General features: G+C 39.2%; 1 protein-coding gene across 7 annotated transcripts in view; it reads left to right on the top strand.

The window, feature by feature from the left end:
* The window catches only part of AMPH (amphiphysin), a 115,214-nt gene that overhangs the window by 51,099 nt on the left and 36,961 nt on the right, over positions 1–27,154 (top strand). For all 7 annotated transcript variants that reach the window (XM_071736142.1, XM_071736139.1, XM_071736138.1 and 4 more), the window contains exons 2-9: positions 464–544; positions 11,269–11,323; positions 19,012–19,106; positions 21,664–21,759; positions 23,062–23,169; positions 23,500–23,585; positions 24,851–24,926; positions 25,871–25,953. In XM_071736142.1, the coding sequence (XP_071592243.1) occupies positions 464–544; positions 11,269–11,323; positions 19,012–19,106; positions 21,664–21,759; positions 23,062–23,169; positions 23,500–23,585; positions 24,851–24,926; positions 25,871–25,953 (680 nt within the window). The remainder of the gene's footprint in view (positions 1–463; positions 545–11,268; positions 11,324–19,011; positions 19,107–21,663; positions 21,760–23,061; positions 23,170–23,499; positions 23,586–24,850; positions 24,927–25,870; positions 25,954–27,154) is intronic.

Raw genomic sequence — 27,154 nt, 5'->3', positions numbered from 1 at the left:
TTTGAAAATCATGCAGATAAGGATAATGTTAATACTGTTCGATGTAATGAACCATAAACAGAAGAATAACATAATGAAATGTAACAATTTTTTTTTTTCTCTGAACAGGAAGACAACTTGCAGTGCCAGCCAATTTCTCTCATTCTTCCTTGCTTTGAAACCCTGGGGTTCCTTGCTAAAAGAAAAGTTACTTCATTAAAAAAAAACATATACCCCCTCAAGGGCTACATGCTTTGAAGTTTATTTTCATACACACATACACAGACACCATAGTTCTACTTCCATCCTTTTTTATTTTGACAAAATGGTTTCCCTTCTGAGCTTCAGAAACAGTAATGCATGCAACAGTCACAAAACCAAAATGCTATGTAAGTCTAGGTGCAAGAAAAGAAGTGATGAAAGTGGCAGCACTTTAGTTTTGTGACATAAATATTAATTTATTCCTTTTTCTTTTTCAATACAGGTGCTTCAAAAGCTAGGCAAAGCAGACGAAACAAAAGATGAACAGTTTGAGGAATATGTTCAAAATTTCAAACGGCAAGAGGTCAGTTACTTCTTTAGTTTCTTTAATTGTGTCTTAAGAAGAATGCAGTGTATTTAAACTTGCTGATTTTGAAGGTGTGTGTTACAAGCTAACAGGTAAAAAGTTCTTTGGGAGGGGTATAAAATTTTGTTCTGCTGTTTTCAAACAGAAAGAACAGTTGGATTTGTGCCTGCAGAGGGCTAAGAAATTCACTCATAATAAAAGGATGTATTGTAGTCATATTTATACCACCATCATTCTCAAACCACTCGGGATCAATGAAGAGAGCACATTTTCAACAGCATCATTGAGAGCAGAACCCAACCCCAGCTAAATACAACCTTGTAGTTGCCTTTTTACAAAGAAGAGATGTATTTCCTTGGTTTCATTTTATGCATTGCTTTCATTGGTGATATGTAATAATACCGGTTTTATATGAGTTGAACAGGTGAATGGTTTCAGATGGCTGTGTTGTTACTCTCCTCTTTGGTGCAGGGGCTGTGGTGGCAGTGCTGATGAAGCACTACTGAGGAGCAGGACTCAGTTTCTCCTCATGTTGTAAACACAAGATGTGAAAATGAAGGTGCCCTGAAGAGTTTATAATCTACTCTCAAAGCAATCCTAAATTCTAACTTCAGTTACTCCTTGCTTTGCTGTACAGACTTTTTTGCTCCAAGGTGATTAATTGCTATTAATTACATCGTAGCTTTCTAGTGCAAATTAAAATCTACCATGAGCTGCATTAATGCCCCCAAGAAAATAGTCTTTCTATGTAAGTATGAACTGAGGTGTCTGTCATCTTTGTGAGCTGTCATGAAGAACTCCTGTAGAGCAGCACTGAAGGGTGAGGAACTGCCCCAAAATATTCCTCACAATGTAAAAATCAGTTCATATCAGTGTCCACAAATTGTGCTCTGAATCAATCCTATCTAACACATGCAGTTCTGTCATTTCCATGGAAGCACAAACTCTACATCCTGACTGCAGGGGTGCTTGTTGTCTCTTTTGTATTTTATGGTCACTTAGCCTTTATTTTCTTCTTCCAGTGTAGAAGGGAGGGAGTCAATTTTCAGGAGCCACTGGACTGTGCAGATCTTTGCTCTTCCCCAGAGATGACAGTGATGGGAAGTAAAGACTGTTCCTTTGAGGATGGTTCCTCCCTCAGATTTCTTGAGGTCAGGAAGATGGTGGGATTTAATAGGTCTGAGGAAGCACTGAGAAGCTTTGAAACTCTGCAGAGATCTTGTACTTTCCCTTTTCTTCCCTTTCCTTTTTTCCAAGTCTGCAGGGATACCAATGGAGCATTTCTTTCTTCTTGATTGTCCTGATGTTGCTGCTTAGCCTTGATGCCAGTATCTTAGCTGTTTCCACAGCTAGCAACTGTGTAATGGGAAATAAAATGCATCTGTATCTAATGTTCTTTTTGGGTACAGAAGGAGCAACTGAAGCATTCCCATAAAGAGATAGTGTTGTGAGGTATTTTTGTAGCTACAAATTCTGAAATTTGAAAAAGAGATAAAAGAGAAAAAAAAATCTTTTTAAGTAAACTAATATCTCAAGCATTTCTTTTTTCTGTTTTCTTCCAAGAATTTTCAGTCATTGTGATTTTCACCTGAGAGTCTTGCCATGGGCTAGGGAGGATCTTAGTATTGCTTTTTATTTCCTTATCCTTTGATGTACAGAGAGGCAGTAATAAGCAGCCATGGACCCTGCAGGAACTCCATGATGCTAAATCCGGATGGAAATGTGACTTGGGGCCAGGGGAGGAATCAAGTAGGGAGGAGGAGTGCAGACAGAACTATTATAACTCTCTTGAATAGCACATGCAGATTAGACTAGGTCCACTGGCACACCAAATGAGAGACACCATTTGTACATTCATTAAACTGATCACACATGCCTGCTGGGTTCAGGCTCAAAAAATTCTGTTGTGCTGCAAACAAATGCTGCAAAAACACTGCTTCTGCTATGCCCACCAATAAGAAGCATATAAATTGCTTAAATTTTCTTGAGCTTTGTTAATGCTTTGATCTACAACTAGCTAGCAATGCAAAGATCCAAGGCATCCTGAAGCATATGAAGCATCTGTATCACTCTTATTAATTAATGTCTTTGCAGAACTCCTGTCTTCTGGGAACATAGGCAGCCTTCTCTTCCTGGTTTACATTCAGTCTTGCTTTCAGGTTTTTTTCTGCAACTCTAGAGCCTTTAGGTAAGGAAAAATGAAATCCTAGGCATTAAAGAATAAAAAGGTGGCCTGGGTGATTGATTCTTGTGCTGAGGTCCACCAAACTGTTAATGTGAGCCATTCAGGTGGCTTGCAAGCAGGACTGCTCCTCTGTGAGCCTGTCCAGTCTTTTCCACTTCCCTCCTGGGTTATTTGTCTCCGTGGTGGTAACTCACTGAACCAACCCATTCTATGGCAGAGGCAGTTTGAGAGAAGGTCCAAACTTTACTTTGTTTCTTGCAATCTCATTTAGCAGTGACTTGGCTGTTCCCTGGCCATCTCACCTACCTACATATGGTTTTGAGGAAGGCTGCCACTTCAGTTCTGTGTGTCATCCTTAAGCTGTTTGTAGCAGTTGGTGCTACATGAGCTCTGGGGATCTTGGTAAGCTGAAAGCTGTGAAAAATATCTGTTTTCCCTGTTTCCCTACACTATTCAGTCTGCAGCACTTGAGAGGTCAACTGATCTTAAGTATAGAATGATCCTTTTATTAATACCCTCCAAAGATAACAAATGAGGACTCCCAGTTCAGCTCAGGGAAAGGACAGAGAAAGGAAAGAGACCATAGTGCTCATTACCCAGGAAACAGCTGGAAATGTGAAAGGATATGTCCAGCGTATCTCTCTGTAGGAAAAGCTCATTTAGACTCCCCAGTGATCCATTCCTATCTCTTTCTGAATACAGCTGGATAAGAGCCCCTTCTGGACTTGAAAACCCAGAGCTGAATGAATCATTATGGAGAAACTGTGTCATCCCATGTCTGAAGTGAACAGAGAGCACAGTGGCTTTGCAGGACCTCAGGACTTTGCCTATCAGAAGCAGTAAGCTGCTGCAGCTGAAACCAACAGTAAAAGCATTTAGATTTTTAACAGTGAATACAGCTTTTATTCACTTTCCACTTAAGTTGTAAACTGAAAATTGCCACTCTAAATCAAAACTTGTGGAATAAACAAAACGTATATAAACTCGCAAATGACACAGATTGTCCGTGTATTGAAAGAAATATCTTGAGTCTTAAACCTCTGCAGAGCTAACTGTGGATGTGCTCAGCCTCTCAATTGACCCTGAAGCTCAGAAAGGGGGTGGAAAAGATAATTCCTGCATATTGCTCTCATCTGTGAAAATATAATCAAGTCCATCAGGGATTAACCTGAAAATTCATCTCTATTTGTTGTTTAAGCAACTACATCTTATGCTTTCTTTTTCCTGACAGGAAGAAAAGTAGCAATTCCCTTATCCCCAAGTATATTTTAATAACTTGCAGTGCTTGCTTCATTTCTGTAAGAGATCAATATTATATTTCTGTTGCCTCATTATTTTGCCGTACATAGTTATGAGACTTACTTTACTGACTTGCAGTTAAAATATATCGTAGTGTTCAAAACCATTAACATTATGTATAGTATATGCACACACCACTGCTACTACAGAAGCTGCAGCCCACTATGTGTTGTCAGAATAAAGCAAGATGTCAACTGCTGTTGTAGCTAGTTTGTAGAATTAGGTGAAAATTAAGACCCTTTTTTTGTTCTGGTTGAATGAGCAGAACCTGCTTCTGTGAACTGCTTTACTTAATGTGTGCCTCTCATATAGAGCTGCTTCACAAGTGTAATTATTAGGAGACCTGAAAAGCTGCCTTACAGTTTTGGCACAACATTGTCCTAAAGTTGTTCTGTGAGATAATTAACATACACAGAAGTGTTCTTTTTGCATCGGATGTCCCACCAATGTCCCACCAATTTCTTCAAGTTCTTTCATGGCATACAGATAGATACCCAAGATGAGATTTACTACCTACATATAGGCACCAGATGTGCCTCTTTGTGCCTCTAGTAGAGGCACATGGCTTTGGCCACAAAGGACGTGATGAAGCAGAGCTTCAAGGTTATATTACAAGGTGAAATTCAATTCATATTCTGTAACACCTTCTTTTCTCTGGGTAGTATTAGTACTCCCATACATCTATTTGACCATCTTTAAACCTACCTCATGGCCTCCCCTTCAGCCCCTTATTTAACTACTCTTGCACACAGGCCTGAAGATGGAGAATGAATCCAGGCAATACACAAAAAGTACAAACTTTAAAATTACTCTCAATGAGAGACAGATTCCCCTTATCTGATACCCAGATTTCCTTGATTGTCTTTGGAATCCCCTGCTAAGCTGCAGGGGAATCTTGATACTCATTAGGCTGGCTCATACTGTTGGCTCATACTGTACATATGGACAGTACAGCTCTGTCCATAGGAGACCCTTTGCTAAGTAAAGGTTCTGCCAAATGCTGTCCCTGATAGATAGTCTGAAGTAAGCTGTACACACAAAAACAGCCCATATTAGCAGGAGGGAGCTTTTTTTTTTTTTTTTTCTGTGAGCCAGGAAGTGTTTGAATTCAGGGGGACTGTATCTAAACAGGCATCTTTTGAGGGTCAGTCCCAAAGCATGCTTCAGATACTGGATGAGGCAAATGGAAGCAATATGATACACAAAGTATTCTGTGGGCTATGGAAGGAATTTCTCTGCTGATTACCACTTCATTCTGAAATGTATGTTTAGTAATTATGTCTGAGGGACTGTTTTTCCCAAGTTAAGACATAGTGTACTATTAAATCATATCTCAGCCTCATTAATTTCCAATCAGACATGGTACCCAGGAAGGTGAGGTCCTGTGTTTTATGATACCAAATTATCTCTGCAGAACTTCCCAGATCTATTTCAACTAATTACTCACTTCAAAGGGAGAGAGCTGATGATCTGACATTTGGTTTTGTTATTCTGCCTATTGGTTGCTCCAAATCTGAACTGTTGTCTCATTGAGCTAGTTTTGGTTGTCCCTTGGATATAAACTACTGTGCCTCTGCAGCTTTAGCAGCTGTGCTAATTCATTTCTCCCAAGCAGTGAAGCTGAATGATCAAGTTATTTCTGAATATTTTTAAAGCAGACTGGTCTGTGTTCCTTCAGGAGTCCTTTGAGATAACTGGTCCTGATGACAGCTGACAAAACCCAGCTCTGGGATTTAACACATGGGCTGGATTTCATCCAGTTCACAACAGTCCTGAACAGTTTTCCATCATTTCTATGTTAATACATTACTTATATATGTTACATGTAGTTATGGATATGCAGCATAAACAGTGGCCAACTACTTGTTCAGAAATCCTAGCTTTACATCTAATATGTATAGATTGCTTTTAGCCACAGACTTGTAGATTCTACCCTTGCAGTCTTCACATGCCCCAGATTTTCATTAAAACCATTGGTTAGGGCCCAACTTTGAGGTCATGAGTGTGCTTGTGAGAACATGTAGTAGGCAGGAAGGTTGGATCCTCACCTGTGGTGGGAGAGATTTAGTTGTGAGGCAAGAAGGCTGGAAATTTAAGGAAAATGCCAAGTATTTTCTGTTAAGTTCTCATCTGAAACTGAGACCATTGGTTCAGTGAAAGGGTTTATTAGTTAAGCATCACTGTAGATGCTTAATCCGGTAGCTTTCTCACCTGGCTACTGGAAGTCACTACTGACACAAGGTGGAGCTCACTCATTCTTACCTTTAGAGTTCATCCTTTTTGGATTAGTTCAAATTTTCTGAGAAGCCTGTTTGTGATGCTGTTTACTCTAACTCATCCCATTACTTAGTAACTAGAACAATGGAATCCTTATTCTTGAGCCTTTTTAGTGGCTGAACCAAAAATTTGGTGCTGTGCTGGTAGGTACCGGGTTGACAAAACCCTCTGTGTTTCCAGAGAAGGCTGTAAACCCAACATTTTTTCAAGTGGTACACTAATAAAATAATTTGAGACCCAAGCCTCACAGCTTGTAGAAAGACAGAAGCAATAAAAATTGTTTCTTTTAAAAAAAGGTCCCAAAAAGATATTTATAGGAACTATAAGGAGGCTGAGAAATGGTAAAATAGGGTACTCTGATATGCAAATATATTTTATACTGAATTACGAATTTGTCCCAGTAGCCTCTTTAATCTTCACTTAATGTAATAGTCCTTTGCCTTCATACTTCTGAGTTCCCTAAAGATCTACCACTAAATGCTACCTAAAGTGTTTGCAAACAGAGACAGTGCTGCTTTACATTGCAGCTAATAACAACATTACAGTAAAGGATGTTTTCCAGATGATCCAGAAAATGCTTTCTTTTCAGATATTTTCCTGATGTCTTAGTGATGGAATGACAAAATTCCAGTATTACACTTGGGCTGCATCTGGTTTGCATTTCTGTGGGGCAGGTTATTAATTAACCCATGCTCCAGGTTCAGCATTGACAGTGCTTTTGACTCTTGCTAAAGTGGAGTGATTGATTTGCTTCTGATATCAAGCACACACTGTGCTGACCTTTCTTGTAAAGATGTATTGTGTTTGCATCCTGTATGTGACATGATAGAGAAATCAAACTCCTCTATTCTGCCTGGAAAGCTATGAATAATTGATGGTTATCTAGTTCTAGCTTTTGTGGAAGCAAAGTGGCCTCTAATTTCTGAGTGGTAGAAACAATTTTTCTGATGCATCAGGAGGCAAAAGTTGGTGAGTCACAAACCATGGTTTTGGTGGTTTTAGTCATAAAATTTTTGTAGGCCTCATCAGTCTTATTGTGGCTCTCTTTGTCTTAATTCCATTGCTAAGGTATGCTTAATTATGATGCTCTGAAAAGAAAATAAAAACTACTCAAGTTTCAATAGTACTGAAAAAGCTTAATGGTGCAAAAACTGTGGCTGTAGATGAAAACATTCTGGAACATCCTTATCTTACTAGGTCCTCGTGGTTACTCACTGGCTACATAACACTGACTGCTCTAGTAAGACCAGAGGGTAAAAAGGAGAATCTGACTGTGATATGGCCAGTGTGCTTCAGCATTCAGAGTAAGAGTTTATTGTTTGGGACATAGGTAGGGAGAGCTATGTCAATTTTCCTAATGAGGGATGTCATTTTGGGTTGGAAGCATGACTCCCTTGCTCCTACATGCAGTTCAACAGGATTGCCTGACAGATTTTTGATCATTTGTATACTGAGTTGGACCAGGTGAGCTAAGAGCAATGATTTCTGGTGCTGGAGTCTGGTGAGAACATGCCTGCTTTATCAAAAAACCTGACTGTGAGATGTTTGCTTTTAAGTATGCTATTGAGATTTATCTCTGAAGTTTTCTTGCATATTATGAAACTGTGACTCATTCTGCTGCCTCATGTAGAACTAATAAAAGAAATTATAAAACTATAAAGAAAGCATCAGGGCTCACTTGGGAAATCAGATTTTGGAGGAATTTAACATCTGCAACATAACACCTACTTTTCGTTCTTCTTCAAGAAGCTGTGTCTTAATTAATAACATTGATGGCCTTAGTGAAGATACTTGGAGCAGTTGTTTCAAAGCCACCAGATGCTTTCATCTGATAGACTAGAAAGAAGTCTTAAACCAGTGGTTTTTAAAACCACCTCATCATTGTTTGCAAGGTTTGCAGAGACAGAAATGCAGTATTTCAACCTGTGAATATGAATTTGTGATAAAAATCTATCTACCTTCACTGACTGTGTGTTTACTTTAGCAAAATGTGTAGAGCAGACTCACATTTTTCAGATTTCACAGGGTTGAGGACTTCTGATGCAAATTGTTATTTCTGGTATTTTACAGAAAGGTTTAATTCTGTTGCCACTGAAAGGGAGAGATTTGCTGTCAAATTAAAGGGGACCTGGCCATTGCCCATGGGTGCATTAGTGTCACACACCATACATTTGCTTGTGAGGGAAAACTCACATGCCTTTGTGCTGCTTAGGTATTTCAGAGGCTGGTGACATGATGATAGCCTAGACTGAGGAAGATTCATTCCAAAATTATCCATTTTAATGAACTGTCAGAATTCAAAGCAGCACACATAGCAAGGTATTTGCATCATGCTTTACTGCTTTGACTTTTACTTCTATGTTTTCCTGAGCAGTGGCTGCTGATGGCTGATGACACTAACCAGTCACAGTAGATCTTACAGTGGGTTAGAGCACCTGTTGGAAAACTGCACAGCAGTAGAGTTATAAACACAGTGTTTGAGCAGTGTGTGTCTCTGACATGCCCTGTCTGGTGTTAGTGACAAAATGACACCTGTGTGGGTTAATATAGGCCTTTTACTGGACATGAGGACAAGGCTCTGAGCCTTCCAGATGCAGTCTGCTGCTTATGAAACTTCAGAAATTCTTCAGTTACTAGAAATTGTTATTGTAAGGGTACCTGTTCAGCTGAATAATGAATAATTGAGTTACTGTGAGTAAATACCTTTATTTTTCACCAAAAGCTCAGAGGCCAAAGACAATATGAATTGGAAAGGTAATTTATAGACCTTCATGTGACTTCTCAGAGTACTGGGGATCCTTTCAGACGAGACTGACATGCATCAAAGGGGAACTTCCCTCTTTCTACTGCGTGGTTACAGATCCAAGAGTGAGAAATATCTTCCCCCAGTTCAGTCTCCTTTCCTCTGCAGCAGTGTTGTCCATTTAATGCCTTGCTCTGTGGAAAGCCAACAACTTCTGTCACCTCTCTACTTCCCATTCTACAACACAAAGTAGAAAAAGTCAGCTTCCAAGATGTGTTAGGGTTCTATCATGTTACATAGAATGATGAAATGTGTTGTTATGATGCATTAGGGTGGTATGTTTTACTAAACAGTATTAAGATATGGATGTATGTGTTTTCTTAAGGGACACAACATTAAGCTGCCACTACTTTCAGAATTTTCTGTTGTTTTGTAAGTAATTAAGCCTGAGGTTTAATTCACTAACAACTCAACCCTGCTTTGATATGGAACTTTGATGCTGAACTGAGGGAAGAATTTGCCTTGTAGCATCAAATATGGTCCCAAACCAGCAACAGAGTGGTGGGCTGGGTGGTTCTGTGCTCTTGCTGTTACTCAGCAGCTTATTACATATCTCCCTGGTGGGTCTATTCCTCTGCTCAGTAGTTAGTTGATTAATAGGTTTAGGTTTAAAAAGGAGTTTTGGTTCAGGTCAAATTAGTCCAAAAGCAACCTTCTTGTTCCTTGAACCCATAAAGTGGATTCAGTCTGTCCACTCAGGCATTTTTACTTTTTAAATGCTTTAATATTTCCAGGCAAATGGGTTTGGTGGCTGTAATCTGCATATTGCAATGCATGTACTAGTGAGGCAAATGAGTATTTTTAGAGAACCACTGCTTGGATTTAACATGGATGCAGGTAGATGGATTCTAAGCTCCAGATGGTCCCTTTCAACCTGAATTTCATACAATCCTCTGTGTCTGAATACTCTGAACATCACTGCCACTGACAGCAAATCCTTTACTGACATCAGAAGTCCTTTGACTTAAGTGGAGTTAGAACAGCTTATACCAGCTGAGATTTTGCCTTCTCAAGTATTCACACATGCAGCCTTTGGGGTCTGACTTTCACATGAAAATACGAGAAAAGCTTCAAAGCAGTCAGATATATTTTGCATCTGACTTTTCCTTATGGTGTGGCTGTATGTGAGAAAATGTGACTGCAAGCTGATATTCCTGAGGTTTCCAATGCTTAAATAAATATTTTGGAGGATATTGGGAACTGATGCCTGAGGAGCCTTTACAAAGTCATCAATGTACTGAAGGCATCCTGGACAACAGCTTTATAACAATGAAATATATGTTATACTGTAGCACAGATTTTATTGCAAATCCTATGAGCTGTGAAGTCCAATTTGTGATACAGTCAGAGATTAAGTAAACCAACATGTTTTGTCCATTCTGAGTTTTTGAAGTTGGTATGAAGTAAAGAAATATCCTTTTGATATAGTTGCTGAAGAAACATTTGAAGATTTTACAGCAGACTGCAAGAGGCATTGGCCAAGCTAAACAAAATAACTAATGGTCTTGGGCTTTAGTAGTCACTTGCTTGCAGACTACTAAAATGTTACAGCACTAGGAAAACTGTTTGCAATAGTAGCAAGCTACTTATTGGGAGGGCACAGATTTTCTGCAAGTCTATACTGGCCTCATTTGCACCATTCTTGATTGTATTTCATTGTATTTCAGTTTAGGACATTGACCTGGCTGACTTGAACTGGACACTGGCCTTAAAATATCACACAATCATAGAATGGATGGGATTGGAAAGGACCATCTGGTTTCAACCCCCCTGCATGGGCAGTGACACCTTCCTCTAGACCAGGTTGCTCAAAGGCCCATCCAACCTGGCCTGGAAGACTTCCAGGGAGGGGGCAGCCACAACAACCTGTATTTCAACTAAATGATAAACCTGTTTTTCTTCGACTTCAATTCTTCCTTTTACATCTGATTGATAAAATAAACCTAGAAATTCTAGCCTAGAGACTACACCCTGCATAGTATCTTGTCCTAGCAATCTTTTCTATGTGAACTTGTGGATGTTTACAACATGTGACACAATTCATCATCTAGCTCCTGAAATTGCTTTTTGTTGTTGACAAAATGCATGCTTTAAGGCATATAACTGAAATGTGTTTTAACTTCCTTGTTTTTTGTGTTTGTTTTTGGTTTTTTCCAGGCAGAGGGTTCCAGGCTCCAGAGAGAACTAAGAGGATATTTAGCAGCCATCAAAGGTAATTTTTAAGTTTTAATATTTTAATCATATTTTCACAAAGCAAACTTTTGTTAGAAATTGAAACAAATGGGCTTGTTTAAGGAAAGCAAAGACAAAGAAAAGTAATATTTATTTTGTCATTTATAGTTCAGATTTCTGCTTTGTATCTGTCACAGGCTCTCTAGCCTGTTTCTAGGGTTCCTGCACCTCCAATATCAATTCATAGAATCATAGAATCGTAGAATTGGCTGGGTTGGAAGGGACCTCAGAGATCATCAAGTCTAACCCTTGATCCACTACTGCTGCAGTTACCAGACCATGGCACTGAGTGCCACATCCAGTCTCTTTTTAAATATCTCCAGGGATGGAGAATCCACCACTTCCCGGGGCAGCCAGGAAGCCACCCTCTCTGTAATGTCCAACCTAAACCTCCCTCAGCACAACTTGAGACCGTGCCCTCTTGTCTTGCTGAGAGTTGCCTGGGAAAAGAGACCAACCCCCACCTGGCTACAACCTCCTTTCAGGGAGTTGTAGAGAGTGATGAGGTCTCCTCTGAGCCTCCTCTTCTCCAGGCTGAACAGCCCCAGCTGCCTCAGCCTCTCCTCATAGGATCTGTGCTCGAGTCCCTTCACCAGCCTGGTTGCCCTCCTTTGGACCCGCTCCAGGACCTCGATATCCTTCCTGAACTGAGGGGCCCAGAACTGGACACAGGACTCGAGGTGTGGCCTCACCAGTGCTGAGTACAGGGGCAGAATCCCTTCCCTGGACCTGCTGGCCACACTGTTCCTGATACAGGCCAGGATGCCATTGGCCTTCTTGGCTACCTGGGCACATTGTTGGCTCATGTATGGGACTGCTGCCCACATACTCACACTGCACACATTTTGAGGACTCACAAAATCCTGCATCTTGTTACTCAATTTCTGAAAATGCTACAGTACAAAATACCCCGTGCAAGGCAAGGGATTGCTTGATGTCCATAGCAGTAATATTTCATGGTATTACTGGTTGGATGATGGTCTTCTCCCTCTATAGCCATGCATGCTGCTATTATGTGATTTCTCATGTATTTCTGACTGCTTAATCTTTTTTTTTTTTTTTTCTTTTCCTCAAAGTTTAAAATTCAAATGTGATCTCTTTTGATACAGAATCACAGATCTATTGAGGCTGGAAAAGACCTCTGAGATCATCAGGTCCAGCCTACGACCCAACACTACCACACTGTCTGGACCATGGCACTAAGTGCCACATCCAGCCTTTCCTTAAACACCTCCAGGGATGGTGAATACACCACTTCCCTGGGCAGTCCATTCCAATGCCTGATCACCCTGTCTGTGAGGAAGTGCTTCCTGATATTAAACATAAAACTCCCCTGGCACAGCTTCAGGCCATGCAGTCCTGTCCTGGAATGCCTGGGAGAAGAGCCCAAACCCCACCTGACTACCACCTCCCTTAAGGTAGTTGTAGAGGGTGAAAAGGTCCCCTGAGTCTCCTCTTCTTCAGGCTATGTCTTCTGATGCTACATTGAAAATCCAAGCTCACTGGTCAGTGTTTAAATATCAGATATTAAGTAAACAGCTCTTTAAATCCTACTGAACATTTGTAAATCCAACAAACTCAATTTAGCACCTATACAGAGTGTTCTTTCTCATACTGCCTCTCTTTGGAGCAGTTGGAGGCCAGGTGCAGAAGGAAGGAAATAGGAGTTGGTGAATGACATAAACTGTAACAGCTTCCTGAGATAAATATATATATATGTAATAAATATATATATGTGTATATATATTTTAACATGATTCCAGTCCATTAGGAAAAACATTACAAACCAGTACTAACATCCCTGGAAATCACAGTGTCATAATATAGCTTCAGCAGCCACTGGCAGGCAGGGGAGAAAACTGATTTTTATGGGAATTGGAAATGGGGAGCAAAGCAGTCTATTATCTGCTACAAGCAAAGAAAGCCCTGTACCAGACGGAAGATACTTTGTCTTGTCAGGATTTGTACAATGTCTTTTGTTCTTAGAGGAAATTCAGCATTGGTCATTTTTTGGGACCAACTGGTTGCTGATTTCACATTCTTATTTATCAGACATCCCTTCCCCACATCCATTATCAGATGGATGCTCAGCAGCAGCATCATGAGGTTGTTTGTTGGGCAGATGGCTTTTCTGTCATGTAGGCTTACTGTTTACATGGTGGTTTGATTTCCATGTTGGTGACAACAATCCTCCTCTCCATATTTAGTTTTTTCTCTCTCTCTCTTTCTCTCTCCTTTTCCTAGTACTTTGTGCATCTGTCCTTTTGCTGGTTTGCTGTCTAGCAGATTATGTTTTGCAGCAAGTTTTTAACTCAGCATGAAATTTTTCATTGCACGTCTTTTGCCTTTTTAGCCAGGTTTCTCTGTTCAGCATCTTTCTCTTGTTGCATCCTGCAAGCCTGTATCTGAAAATTATTTGGGCTGACTTTCTTAGTGAAAATGAAAAATATTTGCTAAAACACTTTGCTACTACACTTGTATTCTCATGTCTTCAAAAAGACCCAATCATAACAGCTTGCAAAAGCCTTAAAAATGCTGTTGTTCAAAAGCAGCAAGCTAGAAATGGGCATTGTTGTCACCCTTTCATGCTGCGGAGTGGAAGGACAGCCTGAGATAGTATTCCACAAACACAGCTCTGGCTGGGGTTTCCCCAGAGCTGACTAATTCAGCAGGCTCTTTTAGCCTTTGAATAGCAGAAACAGATCCAGCAACTGCCTCTGTCTTTTTTTTTTCTGTTCTTTGAAGAACCTTCACAGATCAAACATTTAGGGGTTGCTATGCACAAATGCATGGGAACTGGAGTGGGATTTCTGCACCTAGAACATGTGAGCATTGGAGGCATGCCATCATCAGGGGCTCATTTTGCAGGAAAAAAGTTTGATTGTATCACTGGAAAATAACACGCTTGATATCCTTGTACTCTCACAGGTGTGAGAAAAAACATTGATTTTAAAGGGTTTTAGGAACTGGCAAGATAGCTAACTTTAAAAGCATTTTATGGAGCTGATGTGTTGTAAACTCTAGTAATAAGTTTCATTTTGCTGTGTGACTTTTGGATGAGAAGACATTGGATGCTGGAAGTACAAGATCTGGGCACAATTTAAGCAAGGAATACTTGTTTGAGCTTATGAGTCCTCTATCCCATCATTTTAATATACTTGACAGTATACTATCAAATTCTTAAGAATTTTAGCTGTATTCATACTCCTCCTCATGCTTCTTAGACTTAGCTGGATCTGGATCTTTGCTGCTGGTTACTCAAGAGAAACCATGTCATAAAGTTGTTGAACTTGTGAATGGTTTTATGTGCTGTTTTATTTCACCTGCATGATAGTTAAATGTCTGCTGTGTATCAGTGGTGCTTGTACTGACAAGACTGTGCACAGTCCCCCATAGTTGAAGTCGTCTCATGCCTCAGTCTTTTGTCTCTTCCAGTCTCCTTGGCAACGTGTATCTGGGTTCTCTACTTCATGATTTATTTTTTTAAGCTTTTGAGAGGTGTAGGTAACTCGGAAGGTTTTATGGGCCAGTTGTTTGAGAAACCCTAAATCACTCTCCCATTCTCTACCCTGAGCTCTGTGCAATTACCAGTGCAGATGGGGAGATACAGACCTGGATCTGCGGGCAGGTAGCAAGATGGCACAGGTGAAAGGGAATCCTACGTCACAAAAAAAAGAAGCTCCGTGCTTTTTAGGTGGCTTAACATAGTCAGAAATAGTAACTGGTCTACAGGGAAAGAAGGGGAGCTTTTGAGGGCTGTAATAACTTTAGCTGCCTAGTTGTCAGTCTGCGGCTGACAGAACTGCGCATGTCCTCCAGAAACAAAATCATAGAATTGGCTGGGTTGGAAGGGACCTCAGAGATCATCAAGTCCAACCCTTGATCCACTACCACTGCAGTTACCAGACCATGGCACTGAGTGCCACATCCAGTCTCTTTTTAAATATCTCTAGGGACGGAGAATCCACCACCTCCCTGGGCAGCCCATTCCAATGTCTGATCACCCTCTCAGTAAAGAAATTCTTTCTAATGTCCAACCTAAACCTCCCCCGGCACAACTTAACTTAAGACTGTGCCCTCTTGTCTTGCTGAGGGTTGCCTGAGAAAAGAGACCAACTCCCACCTGGCTACACCCTCCTTTCAGGGAGTTGTAGAGAGTGATGAGGTCTCCTCTGAGCCTCCTCTTCTCCAGGCTGAACAGCCCCAGCTCCCTCAGCCTCTCCTCATAGGATCTGTGCTCGAGTCCCTTCACCAGCCTGGTTGCCCTCCTTTGGACCTGCTCCAGGACTTCAATCTCCTTCCTGAACTGAGGGGCCCACACTCCCCAGAAGCAGTAAACCTATTCATTATCTTTCTGCAAACATTTATGAAATGATTGAATTGTTGCAGTGGAATAAACAATAACAGATAGAACCCATATGGCAGGATAAGTAATTTACCTGGATACCCACTCAAGAAGCTTTCTTCTCCACTCAAATATTTAAGAGCGTGACCAAGGTGCCTCACTAAATCAGGGAAATTGCATTTTCTCCATGATTCAGTCTACATATTCCTGACAGGGAGTGAGGAAACCCCACAGTATATGGGTTGTACAACAGACATGGAGTCCCTGGCCAGGCTTACTCTTCATGAGAGCTTGAGTACATTGAAATTATGAAGGCACAGAGTCACCCACCCTCTTCCATCTCCAGGGTGCTTTATGGGAATGTCTGCACCACCATGCCCAGGAAAAGGGGAAAAATAGGAGTCCTTTGAGGTCTCCAGAGCAGAAGCTCTTTCCCGTAGAAAAATGAAGGATTTCATGCAAGAGCCTCAGACTTCAGTAACTGGATTATTTAGCATCATTTTTCCTAAGCAATTCAATTATTTTGGCATTTGTAGTTATTAAGTAAGTGACCCAGTTACCAAGAAGTGGTACTAAATGAAACAATTAATGTGAAATATAAATTTCTAACTGTTCATCACCAGTAAAAATTCTATTTGCATTTCTTAGTACTTTAGTTACTTGCTTGAAAGCATTTCTCTTTCTCAGTGATAAGTTAAAAACAGCAGAGACAGCCTGCAGTCTATGGCTGACACTAATCCTCTTAACTTTAGTGCTGAATAATGCATAAAAGGTATCAATGCATGAGAAATAATTCTATGTGAAAACCAGCCAAATAAAAAAATCATTTGACGTTGTAAGTTAATGCTCACAGGCATAAAAATACCAGAAAGCCACTGTATTGGTATTTGCCAATGAACTCATTTGGAGTATTGCAGTAAACCTTGTAGATTCAGTAGGAGAGGAATAGGATGGGTGATCTTGGAGTGTGGAAATTTCAGATAGAAGCCCCTGACAGAGGAAGCCAAGCACTGTATTGCCCACTGTCCTGTAGTACTGACTAGTCCTGTGGTACTCATACTCTGAGTAGGAAAATGTGTCCTACCCAGTCCTGGTCTGTGACCCATCTGAATGCAGGCTGCAGGGGGGAGTCACCAGCAGCTGTGCTACTCTGCCCACCACAGGTACATACATGGAAGGTTTAGAAGGTCTAGGGCAGAAGTTTAGGAGTAAGAAGGGATCACATGTGAGCAGGGATGTGCAAACCACATTCCTGGTCTGTGTGGTTGTCCTGAGTGGACAGAAGCAGCTTTCTTAAGGATGGCAGTACTATTCTGGTTTTGCCTTACCTCCTCAGTTGAGTCCTGCCTGGAAAAATATGTGAAGATCATCTGTATTTTACAATAATCTGGCATATTCTGGGCAAAAAAAAGATCCCTTTCATCCAAGAACTATTTCTTAGTTAGTGATACATCATCCTAAGCATTAACCACAAAGGACAAAAGTAAGAAAGGTGTTTGAAGTTCTTGTGCTATACCAGTTCTCTGAGCTGAGCTCTGTCATTAAAAAACACCCTCAAAACTATGCCTGAAGAGAATAATTATTCTCTTTTGGCAGAACACCTTTGGATTCAAGGGTGAAACCTTGTACCTTCTGAAATCTTTCTACTTGTTTTCCCCCTTTCCCACACCATTCTCTCCCTCAAACTCAAGGTCTGAGAACAGCCATTTACTTTGAGCTTTTTTCTGTCCTGCTCATTGCATAGGGCACAATTTTTATATTAGGAAGTGTGCATTGTTGCACTGATTTTCCTGTCACATCTCAAGTGTGTATTTTGAAGTGCATTGTGGAATAGCTACTAAGTCAAGACTGCCCTTCTAGACATTCGAGTTTCAAGTGAATTTTCCTATTCCACTCCTAAACATTTCTTTGTGAGGAAAAAAAAAAAATCATAACTGTTATTCCTAATTCAGTCACTGAGCAATTAAACAGACTGGATGGAGAGAAAAAAATAAGAGATTTAAAATTATAAGTTAATGTTAGATTAAAAAAAAAAAATTAGTAAAGCTGCTCAGATTTTCAAAAGAAGTTGAAATAAAGCTGTCAAAATTGCTGATTCTGAACTGATTCTTAGCATGTTAAGTGAGAACAGTTTGGTTTCACTGGACTCAGAACCATATTCAAGATCTTACGTCTCAGTGCTCCATCAAAATGGAAAGGCAAACCCCAATGAGGGAAGTAACTCATTGAGGCCAAACTGATCTCCCTGAAGGTACATTTAGGCTTTTTCTTACAATATCATTGAAGCTACTTTGCATTTAAGCCACGGTCTCTGTGTATTAGAGTGATAACCATCAACAGTCTCTGGTTTTGTTTCACCTGTGGTAGGAAGAGCTCTAAAGGTGACCGATGCAGGTTGGCTCAGTGCATTTCTCTGTAGACAGCATCCCTGCTGCAAGTATCAATCAGCACTGGGCTCCACATGTTCTAGACCTGCTGGGTGAGCATACCAGGTAATTACTCTTCATAAAACCAGGTCCTTTGCAGCATTCTGCCTAGGTTCAGGTATCTCTTTTCTCTAGAGCTGTGGACACTGCCTCAGCTCTTACTAGTCCTTTGCTTCATTATTTGCATACCCTTAGGTCACCATTATTCTTGTAGGCACAAGAATAACAAGCTTCTTTTTTTTAGCCACTTAGGTCACATGTGAAAACTTCTAAGGCCAAATTCTTCCTGCTTGCATCCTCCCCCATTCTGGGGTGCACTTTTGGTTAGGTCTGAAACCCTTCTAGCTTTTCTCCTAAGTCTGGCTATCTTTATAGCCAGCAGTTCCTAAAAATTTCTGCCATTTTAACCATGCCACCCAGCAGCTGCCTCCTCTTCCACACAGGTGATCATGAGTGGCGTTATGGACAAGGTAGGAGAATGTTCTGTAACAGAAGAGCTGAGGATAACCAGATAGGTTTCTCTTTGACTGCATTCACAGTGGTAGTGTTTCAGTTAGGTTTTAAATGTCATTAGTGGGCTGGACTACCCTCTGACTTGTTCATGTTCAGATATGTTTCGTTCAGAACAGAAAATGGAATCGCTTGTCAGATAATGCCTTTTTTTTTTCCTTTCTTTTTACATATAAATATGGATTAATCCTTCTATGAGGGATATTTCTTTTTAATCTGGAGGAGCTGGGTGAACATAAAGGTTTTGTTTCAGTTCTTGAAAATTATATTCTAACCATGCCAGAGGGGGAAATAGTAGATTGTGTATACATGGATCAAAATAAAGGTATTTAACAACTGTTTCTTGTAGTTTTCAGTTTACATGTTCCTCCTTCTGTCTGACTACAGGGATGCAAGATGCCTCAAAGAAGCTTACAGAGTCTCTTCATGAAGTGTACGAGCCAGACTGGTATGGTCGAGAAGATGTGAAAATGATTGGTGAGGTAAGATGTATGAAAAGAGAAAAAAAGTATTTTGGCTGCAAATGGGTTAATCTGAGCTGCTGAGGTGCTGATGTGTACATCCAAAACTTCCCTTAGTTCTTCACTGTATGTACAACCCTGCTTCTTGAGCACAGAAGTGACTGGTCTTGTGAAATACACCTCCTGCTGACTAGATGCTGCATTCACAATTTCTGTCTTACAAACTGGCTCACCTGAGCTCCCACAGATGTCAGCATCACTGTGAGCAGAGTCAGTCCTGATAGCAACTGATTGACAAGTTTGTACAAGGTTTCTTACATGCAGTTTCACAGTCAGGATTCTTTGTTCAACTGAATGTTGAAAATTATCAAATCGGTTGAGCCAGTGGAGCTAAAGTGGATACCTTTTGGGGCACTTACCTTTCTCTGAGAAGAATATGGAAATTAAGGCTAAATTAGACTGCAGAGCACTATTATTTTTAGCCTTTCTGAGGTTCTTTCAGTGGTTAGAGAAAAATAGGGTCTTCTAGGGAACATTGCAGGACTTTAACTTAGTGTTCTGCATTGCCTACTTAGAATAAACAGCCTTAATTCTGGGGGGTGTCTGTCAGCACATGTGCTGGTGGTGACAAGAAAGTGTGAACTGTCCTCAGTGCAGCTTTTAACCACCTGGGATCCAGTGCACAAGGCCTCCTGGATAAGATAAATAAGAAGAAACTGAAAGTTGCAACATTCTTCCAAAAATTGCATATTGATTGCTTTACTTCTCTGTGGCTTCCTTAGCCTTTCCCTGCTGCTGACAGTCTATGTTTTCTATTTTAAAAGCACCCAACTGTTAAACTGTATAAGTTAGGATGCTATATCATTTATGTTCTTTTAAGTTAAAGAGATGGAAGATTTGCTACTGCATCTTACTGTTGCACCTCATCTTGTTATCTGTAGACTATTAGATTTCTCACTCAGAAATTTTTAGTTGTGTATGAAACCAAAATTAGTCTCTTAATTTCTGTTGGGTATAGTAGTAAATTTTACATGTGTCTTCTTAGTAAGAGAGTTTTGCTCATTAAAAAACTTTATGCTCATTAATTTTTCCCTATATAATCACAAAAATAGATTTATCCATCCTTTAACCTGGAATAAGGAAAAATGATACATTTGTGCAGTCCAGGATACAAATGATGCTTCCAAAAAGAATCCATCTAAATGGCCTTATTGTGTCTGGTAGGAAGATGATGGCTTAAAGAATCTTCATCAGCATATTTTGAGTCCATTAGCCTCCAGAAAACCTCTGTGATTTTGACTTGTCCAAAACATGTATCAGCAAGGTACAAAGGCAAATGCACAGGACTGGCAGTGGCTTGCTATGATCTAATGCTGTGCTGCTGTAGACCTCTGTGATTAAATATTGTGATAATAAATGAGGTATTTCTTTTGAGCATGATTAATAGATCGTAATAATTCATCAGGGACTCTGTTAGGGTAAGAAATGAATGAACTGAATGCTGGCATAACACAGCATTTATAATATGCCCTATAGTGGCTCATGATAAAACAAACACTAGGGAATAGCTTTTCCGACTTGCCAGTGAGGATAAGAGCCCTGCAAATCTGTGCTCACCCCCTTTAGCCTCCCTCCCGTAAGAAGGAGGAACTTAGTGGGTTCTGAAATGTGCAAATAAAAGGGGAATGAAGATGTTTAGTATGTGCTAATGACCTGTTCAGTTGAGAACCCAGGATCTGGAGCACTATGTCTCTATGTAACAGGGTTTGCTTCTGACAAGGAATCTTGCCTTGCCCCCCACAGGGTCCTTGTTGCATCAGCTGTATTAACATGTTCTTAAAAGCCAGAAAAACTACTGGGGGTGTCTCTTGGTGACTACCCCAGAGCTGTAAAAGGGTAAAGCACTTCTGGGGGTATTTTGTTTATTTTGCCTGCTGATGTTGGCATGTTTCATATCTGGCATCCTAGTTCCTAGCAGTGTCAGGTAGAGCTGTTTTCTGTCCACTGACCATTCCATCAAATGTATCCTAATGGCAAAAAAGATATGGGATAGAAAGACCTTTCTTACAGTGGATCTCCACAGTATGTATTTTTAAAATGACCAAGCAAAGCTAAGCTTACAAATGCTTGTAAATTATGAGAAAGCTACTTTATTTTTATTTTATTTTATTTTATTAATTCTTCTATTTTTAGCTGTACATCTTTTCTCTCATCAGCTGTGAACATACTAAGACATTAGAACAAGGGTGGCTTCAGATTCTGTGTTACTGGCCCTCAGGGACCTGAAACCCTGCAGAAGAACTTGAATCCATGATATCCTTATTTTCATGTAGCAGTTAGTATTTGAAAGAAAACAGAAACTAATTATTAAACTAAATCTTCTTTTGAAGTGCATTGAAACTTGCAATGTCAAGGTGTTTCTTTTCGTTTACATTATAAATGCACTCTGATTTATTGCCATAAAGAACATTTTAAAACTTCAGAAAGATTAAGCTTTATCAATAACATTTGTATGTCTCATAGGCTTGGAGTGGAATTAATCTAATTAAGTGCATTTTTTGCTCTTTTGCCTTTACAGAAATGTGATGAACTTTGGGAAGACTTCCATCAAAAGCTGGTGGATGGGTCATTGTTGACCTTGGATACATACCTAGGACAATTTCCTGATATCAAAGTACAGTAATGATTTCCTATAAAGGGCAATTTGTAAAATTTCTGTTGAGTCATTAGATAAATAGAAAACTATATTACAGGCAAACAAAAATAAAAAAAGGGGGAAGGTGGAAATCACTCTCTTCTGCAACATAAAAGCTGTTTTACTGTATGTAAATCCCTGACATTAGGCTATAAAGGAACAAAACTTTCATTCAGTAGTACTTGAAAATAAATTAGCTTTTGTAGATAAGACTTCTATGTTTTTTCCTGCTTTTATTTATTTGGTAATAGCATAATTTGAACAGGGACACATTAAGCTCTTCAGCTATTAAAATGCCAGACAATTTACAATATGTAAAGCAGGCCTTTTGCTATTGACTAGATGCACTTGTGTGTATCTATATATCTTTCTCTTAACTAATTAGTTACAAAAATATTTTGTAATACCTAGAAGGGAGAAACTGTTACATAGGTTCTAGCCTCTCCCAGATGCCTGTCCCGTTTACTGTCCAGGGAGATGGATGCTAAATGAAATGTGTGGGGATAAAGAATGATTACAGGTGAGAGGTAGATACTTCTATATTTGAATGTGATTGTATGGACATATCTGGAAGTTCTTTGTAATGATTTATAGAGTAAGTATAACACAGCGATCATCTTTGTAATTTACATCAAGGAGTACAGAAAAAGTAACAAAATCCCAACATTACTGATGTTCAGGCTCAAACTTGGTTGTAAATGAAACCATGCTTATGCCTTCTCAGCATGTAGAATTTACCTCTAATAAATAGCTTTGTAAAATCAATATATATCAAAGAACCTTTACTTAGTTTTAGAAGAATTATAGCAGGTAAATTAGAATTCCTATTTTATGTTGAACTCCAGATATCTTAGTTATGTACGAGAACTATACCAAGAGTATATTTTAAGCATTTTTCTAACTCTAAAAAATAATTCTGTTAATTGTTCACTAGATTTGCACACTATATATAAAGGAAAAATACAGTCTTGTCATGAGTTTAACAGATTCACTTATTCTTGTGAATGAGGCAAGACGTCCATGATGTTGATGTCTCACTTCTAGGGCCCGTAAGTCCTATGCCCCAAAAAAACCAACCCTCAAACCATATGAAGATTCCTTCTTTAAAATAAGGTGATTAGTTTGTCTCTTTTACAATGTCTATGATCTTCCATGATACGGTAATTCAGTTATGAACAGCAGATAGAGAAGAATGAAAATATGTCGACATTTATATGACAACATAGAAGAGCATCTAAAGAAGTGCTGTTTGTGCTGACTTTCATTTCTGCCCCCATACAGAATCGCATTGCAAAACGAAGCAGAAAGCTGGTAGACTATGACAGTGCAAGACACCACCTAGAAGCCCTGCAGAGCTCAAAAAGAAAAGATGAAGGCAGAATTACCAAGGTAGCACAATGGGAAGGATGCTGGCAGAAGACTTTGGAAGCTTGGGTGGCATTTGTTTCTGTGAAGAGACTGAGCACAAAGTTTCTCTTCTTTTTCCTCTCTCAGAAATCAAACTAGTGGTCCTTAAGTACAAATGGGTATCAAGTATTTTGGTAGATGGGGAAGGCATGCCCAACCTCTTTCAGGACTGAGTCCCACTTGAGCCTATGTGATGTGGAACTGGGTTCATAAAAAATTAAAAAGACCCTCAAAAAACCCACAAAAGTATCTTTAGCAGGTTTTGCTATGTCATAGCGATTGCAGAATTCACTCTGTTTCATTTTGTTTTAGGCAGAAGAAGAGTTTCAAAAAGCACAGAAAGTGTTTGAAGAGTTTAACACTGATTTACAAGAAGAGTTGCCATCTCTGTGGTCACGGTAAGCTTAGGCAGATATTGTCTGGAAGGCTTAGAGGGGGACTGACTGTTAGGAAATGGTTTGAATGCTCCTTAAAGATTCTGTCTGTTATCTTTTTGAAATAATAAAAGGGAAATTGTTTGAAAATGATCCAAAGTTACAATTACTATTAGTGTATTTATGCTTATTTCTTTCACTGTATCTTGGCACTTAAAAATCTTTAGCATATCTTCTGAGATGCAAAAAAAATCTCCATTTTAGGGATAAATAACTGTGGCAGAGCTCAGAACAGCAGCTCATGACTTTGACCCCCTGCTTCTGTCACTTTTCTGGGAGACGTTGGTGGTGTATTCCTGTTTTTTTCAAGGGAAAAAAAGAAGTTACTTGTTAATACACAGGATCATGTGTTTCCAATATCAAAAGTAACCATGCAGAGCAGCCACACTCTTTTCTAGAATACTTGAAGTGTAGTAGTTCATTTTCCTGTAAAAGGTATGTAAATTAAGAACTTTACAAATGTGTGAAGATTATGGAAGTTTATGTTTCGAGGGTGCTATAAAACAGTACCAAAGAAGTAGAGAGAGAGAAAATTAATACTTTAACTACTTCAGAAGACACATTTCATCATTTTGTGCTGATTATGTCTGCAGTGTAAAAGCATATGATGGTAGAGATCATTCCTGTGGATATATAGTCAAACTTTGTGTTTATACAGAGAATGCAGACTGAATGAATGGTAGAACAAAAGCAGCAGAAAAATAAGCATCTCATTAGCATGCTGTGTTCTTTAGCAAATGATAGTCTGAAGTGGAGGTGTGCTGTGAGTCACTGAATTACCCTTGGTCTTCTCTGCCTTCTAAGTTAATTTCTGTTGAATTTCAGATCAATAGAGGGTTTTCCTGCTGTGTTTTTGCCTATTTCAATTGAAAACCTTCTTAGTATTTCAAGATATTAATTTTATGGGCTTACTAAATGTAAAACTGCATATGAATGATATAGAGTAAGGCCCCATTAATTTCAATATGTGCTGCCCACTGACTAGTCTCAGGGAAAGGTAGAATTTAATTTGAGCAACATGCATAATTTAGAAAGTGTTTGCTTCTAAAGTCCTTTTCTTATTTATTACAATTATTCAGGAAGAAAATTCGGTCCAGTTATTTGCTTTGCTAAGAATAAAAGTTGAGAATGTTGCTTGTAGTCTGGAAAAAAAAAATTCATTGGCCTTTGTGTCTCTCCCACCCCTATTTTTTATTCTCTTTTTCCTTTCTTCATGGCAACCTCCATAGACGAGTTGGCTTTTATGTGAACACCTTCAAAAATGTATCCAGCCTCGAAGCCAAGTTTCACAAGGAAATAGCTTTAGTAAGTAAAAATTAATACCTCATGTATAATCACTGTTGTGATATGCATAACAAAAAGTATCTTGTAATGCAGCAGTAATATTCTAGCAGAGGCGTACGTGAAAATTTGCCCTAGATCCAGATTTTAATGTCACCTTAGTACTGTTTTCTACTTGCCATTTTTGTGCTCTTTTTAAGGAAAGGGCAGCCCCTGCAATTTTGGATTACAGTGCATTATCAGGTGTAGCATACATTCAATTTCAATTTTGATAACTTCTCCATTCTTTTTAGCATACTGTTGCCTTCAGTATTTTTTTCTGGATCCAATTGCTAAGCATCTCATTGCTCTACTCAGTACAAGAAAAACATGTCAAGCATTCTCTTCAAGACTGCTACATCACTGTCAGGAATCCAACATTGTATCTGGGGCTGTAGGTAAATTGAGCAGTTGCAGTGAGGGGTATTTTGAATGTGCCTTGCTGAGTGGTAGTGTGTTATCTGTAATCATCTACTAATAGAAACAAAAATTATATGATAAAACTCATTTACTGAGGTCCCACGTAATTTAGGATTAGGCTTTTGAAGGGAAAACATGGTTCTTCCTGGCTGTTCAGGTTGTTCTAAACTTTAGGCTGCCTCCCTTAGCAGAGATCAGACAGCAGCCAGTCACATTTATAAATTTGTTCCTTGAAAACCAGCATATGTTTTTGAAGAACTTCTGTACTTCTGTTATCTTTGATTCTATGGATTTTGCTGTTTTCACTTAGGCTTTTCAAGCACTGCTTGTTTTTTTGGTTTTTTTGTTTTTTTGTTTTGTTTTTTTTTTTTGAGGATTGGTATATCATTTAAAAGTTACCAGATTACATATTATCTAGTTACTAGTTATCAGACTAGATGCATCACCTGTGTTTTTAATCATGACTGTAGTAATTCATGTAAACTTAGACAAGTGTTTTGTTTTCTCAGCTATGTCACAAACTATACGAAGTGATGACGAAGCTGGGAGATCAGCATGCAGACAAGGCCTTCACTATTCAAGGGGCACCAAGGTGAATTTAATGTTTTCTTTTAATTAATTGCATTGTGATAGACTTTGAGTTTCAGCATATGTGGTAATCACCTACACCATGCCCAGTAATTGCTGCACAACAGCCAGTGGGTCTGTTCAGTATGGGGGATGAAGGTGTCTTGGGTAAAGCTGTTCTCAACATGAATAAAGGTGCAAAACTTCCTTCACCACCCACTTACTTTGCCTTTCAAAAAAAGAATAAAGGCCAGATTCTCAGCAGTGGCATTTTAGCCTAATTCACAATAGACTATTACGCCAATTTGCACCAGCTAAGTATATAGCTCATTTATTGAATGCTTAGTTTACAGCAATGTTCCTAACTCTCAGAAATATTTTTAAGCCTTTAAATATTTAGATGTGTTTTTAACTCCTAAAGGCATACAATTATGTGGCAATCATAGCCTTTGTAAGTCAACTTTAGTCTCTTCTGCTTTTGAGGAAAAGTCAAGAAATATGATCTCAAAGTGTGTCGCAAAAGCTGAAAAGCCTGAAGTAAAAAGAATGTCACAAAGTACCATATTTTTCATAACTATCAAGAGAAATTTTGTCTTAAAAACAAAATCAGAAGTAGTTCAAAATCAGATGGTGCTTTCTTAAGGTCAGTAGATGCCAGTGCAGTATTTATTATTTTTTTTCCCTGCAAGAAATGTAGCTTTTCTGCCATTATTTGATCTCTTGGTACTGTAATAGCAATAAGCAAAAGAAGTTGAAATTATAAAACAGTGAGACTATCAAAGCATAATGAAGTTTAGAGTGAATACATAAATCCTGAGTTTCTAGCCAATCCAGATTCATCAGAAGCAATCAAAACAACATAACCACTGCTATTTTGCCCTCAAGCTGGACTCAGTTTAGCAACTCAGTTTAGCATCAGCAACATATAACTGATATTTCTATATATGTTTTGATCTCCCTTTGGAAGAACAAAGAGTGAAATATTGAACTTTCTGACTTGATGGGAAATTCAGAACTACTTTATTAAGAACATGCCAAAATGTTTGTTTTGCATTAATTCAGTGTTAATCCATGCCCATACACACCTGCACACTGGTTCTGGGGTTGTTAGCTCATGCATCACCACTTCCAGCATCTTTTGGATGGACTTGCAAGCAGGGCTATGTTTCCATAAAGTATTCATAAAATACTTTCATGGGATGAAAACTAATGTAGTGTTTGAAGAC

This window comes from Heliangelus exortis, chromosome 2 (genome assembly GCF_036169615.1).
Source record: "Heliangelus exortis chromosome 2, bHelExo1.hap1, whole genome shotgun sequence".
Classification (NCBI taxonomy): domain Eukaryota; kingdom Metazoa; phylum Chordata; class Aves; order Apodiformes; family Trochilidae; genus Heliangelus; species Heliangelus exortis.
Note: the sequence above shows the minus strand (reverse complement) of the source record. Positions and strands in the feature narration are given on the sequence as shown.